At 43.6% G+C, this 9,372-nt stretch overlaps 2 protein-coding genes across 2 annotated transcripts; one reads left to right on the plus strand and one right to left on the minus strand.

The window, feature by feature from the left end:
- The first annotated feature begins 5,134 nt into the window (after positions 1–5,134).
- On the plus strand, positions 5,135–6,890 carry LOC115681896 (60S acidic ribosomal protein P3). Its single transcript, XM_030605997.2, has 2 exons — positions 5,135–5,437; positions 6,529–6,890. Exons 1-2 carry the CDS (start codon positions 5,240–5,242, stop codon positions 6,691–6,693), a joined length of 363 nt encoding a protein of 120 aa, XP_030461857.1. The 5' UTR covers positions 5,135–5,239; the 3' UTR covers positions 6,694–6,890.
- Positions 6,891–8,124: 1,234 nt separating this feature from the next.
- On the minus strand, positions 8,125–8,921 carry LOC115681878 (germin-like protein subfamily 1 member 7). Its single transcript, XM_030605978.2, has 2 exons — positions 8,767–8,921; positions 8,125–8,678 (listed from the first exon to the last, which is right to left on the minus strand). Exons 1-2 carry the CDS (start codon positions 8,882–8,884, stop codon positions 8,125–8,127), a joined length of 672 nt encoding a protein of 223 aa, XP_030461838.1. The 5' UTR covers positions 8,885–8,921.
- Positions 8,922–9,372: the final 451 nt, after the last annotated feature.

The raw sequence follows: 9,372 nt of genomic DNA on the forward strand, positions 1-9,372 counted from the left end.
ATAGAGGACAAAAAAGAACAGGTTTTGCAGAATAATACAATTCCGTTGGTTAAAGTACATCATGGTACTGAAGGAGCTACATGGGAAAGTGAAGAGATCATGAGGCGTCAGCACTTCCATTTATTTGAGTAGTGTAGTTGGTTGTAAATTTCGAGGACAAAATTTTTGTAAGGGAGGCAAGGTTGTGACATTCTGAAATTTGACCTATTTTCGAGATTTATGAAATGATTATACCATCGATGCTCTTTAGTTAAATCTCACTCGGAATTGATCACTCTTGAGAAGACTAACTAGTAGGAAATGGCTAGCTAGGAATTAAGTACGTGAGCCTAATAACTTGGCCGTGGATTGACACTTCGACCATAAGAATTGACGAGAAGATATTTTGGGCCATTATAGATCGATCCAAGGATGGTTATGGAATGATTCGCAAATGTTATATAATTGGATCGCGGGTGAATCCGCTTGACCATTGTACGAGTTTCGAATGATCCTAAACCTAATCCGAACGATCGTGTCCATTTGAACTAGTGATCGACCCTCGCAATTACATAACACCGAGGTCGTCATGGCTCGAGTAAACTTAGATGTGACCTGATATCAAATCGGCCACGAGTCGATACGCGTAACTCCAAAAGGCCACCCGTTAGTTTGAGATACACTAAAGTTGCATTTAATCGAATTTGACCATTACTTGGAATCCGGACTTGGGAATCGAATTTCTCGAAAGCCACGACTAATTCATTGGGAGATGTCACATTTGGCGTGGCCAACCTTAGGACCACTCGGATTTGTTGGAAAAGTGAAATTTAAATCGGGAGTGGAAAATGACCATTTTGCCCCTGGGATTATTCGAGTTCATTTGAAAAGTGGAAGGGCATTTTGGTAAAGTTGCTGCCCCCATGCTGGCCGAAAATATTGGACCATAATACTCCTCTCTCCTCTTGCTCATTTCCTCTTTTGCCCTTAGATATTTGTTGACTTTCTTCTAGAAGCTTTAATGTGAGCCATTGGATCTTTGATGAGATTGACTAGTTAATCCTAGCCCTTGGTTGAGTCATAGTGGGGGTAGTTGACCCACTCAAGTCACTCAACTCACCATTTCACTCTCTCTCTCTCTCTCTCTCTCTCTCTCTCATTCATTCCCTCCCCCATTCGGCACACCAGCTCCCCCCTCCTCTCTTCACATTCAGCGACCACTCCTCCCTTCCAGCCTGACTAGCAGCTTCGGTCGCCTCCCTCAGTCATCGTTCGACCGCCTGGTCGCCGGAGCTGCCGTCGACCGCTGTTGCTGCTCTCGCCTCACACCACCGCTATTCTCTCTCATTCTCACCCTCATCTCCCTCATTCTCGGCCAGCTTCACCCCTCACCACCACCACCACCTCGTGCCCGTCCGAGCTGTGGTCCGCTAGTGACCAGCGCCGCTGCTGAGCCATCCGTATGTCTGCCGGAGCTGCTGCTCCTAGGCGTGACTTGTGCTGCCCTTCTTACTTGGTCTTGCTTGCTTAGGCTTTGAGTAAATGGCTTCCTAACCCTTGACTAGGCTAAGAGGTTACTAATGGACATGTTAGAGGTTGATTCATGGCTGTGGATAGTTGGTTTAATGGTTAGATGAGCTTGAATTGCTGAATGGTTCATGTTGGTTGATTCTCGGATTCGTTACTGCTATGCGTCTGTGTTTTGCTATTTTTGTGGAGATCATTTTGGGCCAAATCTGACGTGGTGTTCTTCATGAAAGTTGACCCTAACATATTGAAATATGTTATATATTAAATCTGGAATTTTTGGAGACCTTTTTGGGGTATTCGGAAGTCTATTTTCGGACCATCACCACTCTGCCGGATTTACTGTTCACCCGACTGGCGTGTCTTTCTGAATTTTTATCAAATTTTCAAGACCTCTATTCAACAAACTTCCTTCATGAAAATTGTTAAGGAGACTTGTGTCTAGGACATATAAAGATTTTAAGGTTTTCCAAGGAGATTTTGGTACTGATTGAAAGGGATTTCTAAGGTCGAGCAGTCTGCCCTGGTGGGCAAATTTTCGATCTGACTTTGAGTGACAAAAAGAGCTGTTTACAGTTGGAATTGGATTTCGTGTCCTCATGAAAAATGTTTATCAGGATGTTTTCAATGACATATCCAAAATTTATAATTTTTGGGGTTGAATTACTATTTATTTCGAAAGGGTTTCGGTTACTGCGCAATTGCCAAATTTTAGCCCGATTCTGTGCAAAATTGGTTTCTCTCTCTCGAGAGCTTTTTGATGTTGTTGTTGCACGTGACGGCGTGGCTGGTTGTGAGCTGACCATGAGTTGAATGGCAATTGGCTAATCGAAAGATGAGAAATTGATTTGAGTGTTGAATGCCCGTATGCTCACATAATACCCTGTGGCGTTTTACACGGGGTTGTAACTCGTCTTGATGCGTTTTACGCAAGACAATGCCCGATTTATCGGATGCCCAGCGGGTGACTAGATGTCGATCGCGGTGGAGGCCGGATTGATGCTCCTCATTGAATGCCGTCTTGATGCATGTGACGTGGGACGATGCCGCGCCGATGTAGCGGGACGATGCCCGGTTACGCCGGAAGCCCTATAGCCCGATGTGTTTTACGCGAGTTCGGGGAGCCTGAGGGGCCGTTAATAATCTGGATCTTGTGATTGGGATATATGCATTGTAGTATGCTATGTGAGATTATTATTAGGCATGTCCAGATTATTAAGTGTGCTATGCATGTGCTTGACCCGATTCGGGTTGTTATGTGCGATGAATGGTTGCCATGTTGTGGCTGTACACTAACGTACAGGGCTTGTGCGTATGCCAAGGCGAGGTACGGTCGCCTGTGATTGTTGTGGCACGTTGAGTGATAATCTTGCATACTCTGAACTGTCGTGCGATACGCGTTAGCCTAAGTGAGGCTTAGGTAGTGGTTTATTGAGATTTATTTTCATTGTTGAATTACAAACATTTCATAACCCCGAGCCTTATGATGATATGGAAGATCCGAGGATGCTGCTAGGGTACCATGGGGATGATTAGTAGATTTAGCGATCCCGTCTTTTGGAGTAGCTCTTGTGGTAGAGAAGCTAGGATAACCAACCACCGGTCCTTTTTGAATGTACGTGGTTTGTAGTGACGGCCTCTAGTAAGGCTTGTATGATGTGAATTTTGTAAGTAACGCTTTGTCTGTAAAAATGTTTTGTTGATGTGATTCCGTTATCTCCTTACTACCTGTTTAATTGTATGTTGTATGGAGAGTTCGATTTGCTTCCGCATGTGCTGCTCTTTTGTTTGTTCGTGTGGGTCGGTGACAAATCCTAGGATGTCGCATTCTTAACGACCGTGGCGGGTTGACGCGTGCCCGTGGAGATCGGGGCGTGACAGATAGTATTATTACTACCCATCATTTTCCCGGCAAACCACATCTTTTTGAACGCCACCTGTTTACTGTGTGGGTGGATGAGGGCCTAGCTTTGTGGGTCCCTCATAAGTTTCAGGCATGGTTCATCCATGAGGGCGAGGGCCTGTATGGTGGTCTGAGGGGCTTCGATGGTCCTCCACATGGGAGCCTTAGGCAGGAGGTCTAGAACCCTATGGACATTGACCCACCTGATGGGTCAGTGGAAAATCCCGAGACCAAACCTGGTCCTGTGTACCCGCTGGATTACGAATTGTCGGAGCATGATCCTGACTTGCCCTATTTTGACTCGCCGAATCACTATGTAGGTAGTCCTTGAAGGACATGCCTGAGATCGGTTCTTTTTGGGATGGCCCACTTTTGGATGGAGTAGATTGACCCGCAGCCCAGTATCTTTTTGGTGGGCTTGTAAGGAAAGGTGCCCTTGAAGGGATTGTAAATGTGTTTCCTTGGGGTTAATCTAGTAATTAAATAAAATGGCATTTTGGCATGACTGTTGTTGATTGTTAGTACTATCGTTGCTGTTTACTGTTATGACTTGGTGATTGTTGTCGCTTTCGCTTGTGTAATTGAAAGATAAAATGAAAGGTCGGCGACGAGTCTTGGGACGTTATATGCAAATGACCTAAGTGAGTAGGGGTTGTCACGTGCTTGAGGGTCGGGGCGTGACAGTTAGTATCCAAGTCCTCGGCGTTCAGGACCAGGTTTCTAGGGCTCGGGCCTAGGTCCATCGGGGCCGAGCCTAGAACCCCAATGCCTAGGCCCGATGCCCCGGTGCCTACACTCGAGTCCATGGAGGATGGGCCCAAAGCCTAATGCCCGTGCACGATGTCTTGGCACCTGAGCTCAGGTTCATAAATGTCGTGCTTGGATCCCCGATGCTTGAGCTTTGCTCTTTAGCACTCAGGCCTTGATTCACAAAAGCCGAGTGTGAGTCATTGGCGCTTGGGTTCGAATACGTAGTTAACGAAACATTCATTCTCACAAAATATTTTTTTAAAAAAATAAAAAAATAAAAAATTTAAATTTTCTTTAATTTTTTTCTTCTTCCTCGACCGGTGGCCGGCCAACGAACAACAACAAGTGAGAAATGAGCTCTCGCCTTATTTCGACAAGGTTGAGCTTGCTAGAGGCCTCGTGAGTCACAGCGAGCTCGACCTTGCTGACCTTTGGTGAGGCTTAGCTTGTCGATCTAGCGAGGTCATGCTCGAGCCTTGTCAAGCTGGATCCACCTCGCTCAAGGCTGGCGAGGCTCGGCACGCCGGAAATTGGCGAGCTCAAGGCTCATTGGCTTTGGGCGAGCTCATCCCTTGCTTGTGGTCGGTCATTGGTTATCGTCATGGCCAGTCACTGGCCAAGGAAAACGAAAATAAAAAAAGAAAAAGAAAGAAAATAAAAAATCCAAAATTCAAAATGTTTTAGTAATTTTTCAAGAAAATCAAATTAGATTTTTTTATATCAAATGGAAGAAAATATTTTATAGTTCATTTTAAAGTTTCAGCGAAACCCCAAAAAATATTGTCAAAACGGCTTACTATAAAATATGTAATATTTTTCGCGAAACAAAGCAAACGTGAATTAAAAGTTTTTGAAAAGAAAAGAAAATTAGCATGTCCAAGCTGGGAAATACTCTAATTAGTGGAGGACAAAACCGTAAATTCCCCTACAACTAGGGTTTCGCCGCACTCTCCAGATATAACCCCCCATTCTTTCACCCACCCCCTACACACAAACCGCAAAGCCACCGGCCGTCTCCGATCTCCCTCCTCCGATCTCTCCCTCCGCCTTCTCGTTCGCTTCTTTCTTGAAGAAGAGACAATGGGCGTCTTCACCTTCGTCTGCAGGAGCTCCGGCGGCGAGTGGACGGCGAAGCAGGTCTCCGGCGACCTCGAGGCCTCCGCGGCCTCCCCTTTCGAGCTCCAGCGGAAGCTCGTCCAGTCCGCCGTCGCCTCCGACTCCTCCGGCGGCGTCCAGTCCTCTTTCTCGCTCGTAACCCCTTCCTCCGCCGTCTTCCAGGTCTCTGTCGGATTGTATGCGCGCTTGCCTTCGATTGGTTCATATCTCGTGTCGAAACTGCTGTGTTTTTGTAGCCGATCTGTACTTGAAGTGACGGTGCAAGTGTTGAGATGGTATTCGGTAGAGATTTGCGATTTTTCTTTTGGGGGGGGGGGGGGGGGGTTATATATGTTTTGATGCTCTTTTAGTGAGTGAAGTACCGGGTTGTTTCGCTTGTTGTTGTTTCTCGGATTGTTCGTGAAGGTTTTGCAAATCTTTACTGTTTCTTGTTGCCTGTCGTTAGATGCTCGTAGATGCTGTTCTGTTAGTAATCATCAAAGTGATTACTTATGTGTGTATATGCATACTGAACTGTTGTTAAGGAACTTCTTGAGCTTATGTACATTTGGGTCAATAGATAATTGTTTGAAGTATGGTTTGAAACGAGGAGATTGCAAGGATTTGCTTAGTCGAAATTACTCCGAGGAGTGAATAGTCTTTTGAGAGAATGGTGATATACTAAGGTAGTAGTTCTTGATATTGTGATGTGGAGACAGTTCATTGGGGTGTTTAGTTGGGCATTTGCTCTTCGTTTCTTGATATCGGAACAATGCGATATGTATTTGAGATATTAGATGCAACATGAAAGTTATTTTTGAAGAACATGGGTTATTGAGTTTTATTTGTTTTACATGTATACTGGGGCTATGGGATGTCTCTGTGTAACATATATGCAATAATTGGTTCATGAACGGTATTGAACGTTGTATGTTGGGGGTGCTTTGTCATCATGGGCGACACGTTTGTGTTTCTATCTTTCCTTTTCTGGGGACTTCTTATGTAGTCTATTGGGGCTATGGCTTGTCTCTGTGAAACATATATGCAATAATTGGTTTATGAGCGGTATTGAACATTGTATGTCAGGGGTGCTTTGTCATCATGGGCGACCCGTTTGTGTTTCTATCTTTCCTTTGCTGGGGATTTCTTATGTGCTAGAACTTTTTTAAGTATATGTTGGTTAGAAGACCACAACAATCATATTGACTTGTGCTAGCTCATCTTGTGCTGAATGCATCATTTTCTGTACTGATTCGAACTTGTTCTTGCCTCAGGTGATCATTGGAGGCGGTGGTGGCGGTGGTTTCATCGGAGGAGGTGCAGCTGCTGCAGCCCCTGCAGGTGGTGCAGCACCAGCTGCTGAAGCACCTCCAGCAGAGGAGAAGAAGGAAGAGAAAGAAGAGAGTGACGACGACATGGGATTCTCTCTATTTGATTAGGGCAGTTTATTTGTGCTTCCATCTTTACATTAGTGAATGCTTCTTTTTCATGTCTTGCTGGAAACCCCCATGTCGACCATATCCTAAATAGCACGAGAATTTTGTTTGGATCTCCAAATTTCTATATTTTTGTCCTCTTTGGTTAGAACGTTGGATCGCTGTGAACATTTTGGCAATGTGAGTCATATTTAATAGTATTTACTCAGAATTATCTTCCGTAGCATGTTTCCACGTCTGAGGCTTTTCAATTTAGTCCTCTCAAACCGAGTCCATCTGATGTTGCATTGTATTTGTTCGGCTTCTTATCCACTTAAGTTGTTTCGATCAGACTCATGTCCATCTCCATGATATGTCTCAACTTGTTTTCGGTTCAATTGCCATATAGTCTTAAATCGTTCCAAGCTAAGGTTGAGAAGCAACTTAGCTTTCTAGTTCTTTCGGAAACGGTCAAAATAAGTGCATAGGAAGTAACGCATTCGTGTCTCTTCCTTTCCCCGTTATGTCCATTGATCCGTTATGTCCATCGATGGTCTATTTGAGATTGTGACATTGATTGCTTCACGAAAGAGATCGATGCCTTCCATATCTTATTCAAGGTTTTGACTATGTCCATGCATACACATCTATAAATGATATTTGTAAGCTACGACATTCCTGAAAATAATTATCCAGCTGGACCTAACCCGACAATTCGAAGGAAAGGTTTTTCTTCTGACCATACGAATGAAAAAAGAATCATTATTTGTAGAATTTAGTATGGTGGTTATAAAATGTCATCATCTGTAATTTAACAAATTTGAATTGAATACCCTAAGGAAATTGACATATTGTAGTGCAACTTCTCCTTTCAGGATAATGATGGAAATATAAGCTGTTCTATTTTCTTTTTGGCCACCTGAGGGCCGGATGTATAAAAAATCGCCCTGATGATTTCTTTAAACAGTCTCTTACCCAATCAAAAGACTATTTCAAATCAGAATATTCACTAGGGGTGGGCATTCTTCACATGATACCCTTTTCAGAGTACAAATTCCTTTGATATGGGAAGCAATATTTAATCTTAGCTAACATCCTTCCAAGATTCGCATTCTACATAGCTTAATGTTATTGCACACTGATTTTCCATTTATGGACATTTAGTTGAGGCATGAATCTGGTTATCTTGTCGAGAGAGAGAGAGAGAGAGAGAGAGAGAGAGAGAGAGAGAGAGAGAGAGAGAGAGAGAGAGAGAGAGAGAGAGAGAGAGAGAGAGAAGTAACAATCTTTTATTAGAAATCAGTCGGGAGAGTTAACAATCTTTATTCGAAATAAGACATACATGTGGTACATAGTTTAGTTATGTGTCTAAAGCAACCGCTTATTGAAATAAGATTAATCTCGTAATTCTCATAATTCAATTATTTTGTGTAACTTATGATAGATTCGATTCATTTAGTTGTTGTCGTACCAAAACTGCGCCTGGAGGTAGTCGACAACCTTCTTGTCCACTTGGAAGGCCTTGGTGAGAACATCAGCAGAAATGGGTGGCTTCGCTCCGAAGACAGCATTAGCAATGGTAATGACTCCTGGGTTCTGGCCGCTAAGACCGGAAAAGGCCAGCGCATATGTGTTTCCGATATTCAACTGGAAGTGAATGAGACCAATAGGGAACACAAACACGTCCCCCTTGTATAGGACTTTGGTGAAGAGTGTGTTGTTTAATTGGTTGGATGTGACAAAGCCAACAAGTAGCGTACCCTCCACCACGACTAGAACCTCGGTGCCACGAGGGTGAGTGTGGGGAGGATTTAGGCCGCCGGGAGCGAAGTCAATGCGAGCCATGGATATCCCAAGAGTGTTGAGTCCTGGAAATTGGTCAACAAAAGCCTGTGTGACTTTTGATCCGAGCGGATTCGATGTGTTTCCAGGAGTTCTGAACCCCATAAAGAGGAAATCATCAGCTGTGGTTTGTTTCGGGTCCTTGCAAAACTTTCCATTCACAAATACTGCATAAGAAAAATAATCGGTGTTTCAGTTTCGGCATCATAAGCCAGAAATGAAATACATGACTAATGCAAGAATTGAGGAACCAACCTCCAGATTCCACGTCATTGGTTGCCACGCATATGTCCTGAAGAGGACTCGGGTCGTAAGCTAAAGCAGCGACAGTTGCTAAAGCCAAGATGAGAAAGCTAATGGGAAGAAACTTCATTGTGGTTGTGAACAGGAGTTGGGGCCTTGATCGCAAGTTCCAATCCTCGCACAGACTAGTATTGCTTGAGGGAGGAGTGAGGACTTGCATGGTAACATCATCTCTCTTTATAGATGAAAATGTTTGACTCAGTATTTAGTTTGTCAGCATGTTTTCATGCAGATTACCAAGTCTTCAGAGGTTTTATGTAATTTCCCCTTCTCACCCTATAACAACTACGAGGACTTGGCGATTTGTTTCATATCACCTGATATTGAAATGGTCTTTCATGAATTTTGAATTCGCGTGCCATTTCTTCTTCGTTTCTTTTACGACTCTTTTACCCCTCAAAGAAGACAGAAAATATCTAGAAATGCGCTCTTTTGTCGCACAAAAGTTGATGAGCTTAGTAATTCAGATATGATATGCTCATCGATGTTGATTTGATCATTTAATACAAGTTTTCTTATTTGTCATATAATACTTTTAGTAGAATTTTCTTTTTCCCG

Source organism: Syzygium oleosum, unplaced genomic scaffold (assembly GCF_021117445.2).
Source record: "Syzygium oleosum isolate NSW1041296 unplaced genomic scaffold, Sole_v2.1 Sole_v2.04, whole genome shotgun sequence".
Classification (NCBI taxonomy): Eukaryota; Viridiplantae; Streptophyta; class Magnoliopsida; order Myrtales; family Myrtaceae; genus Syzygium; species Syzygium oleosum.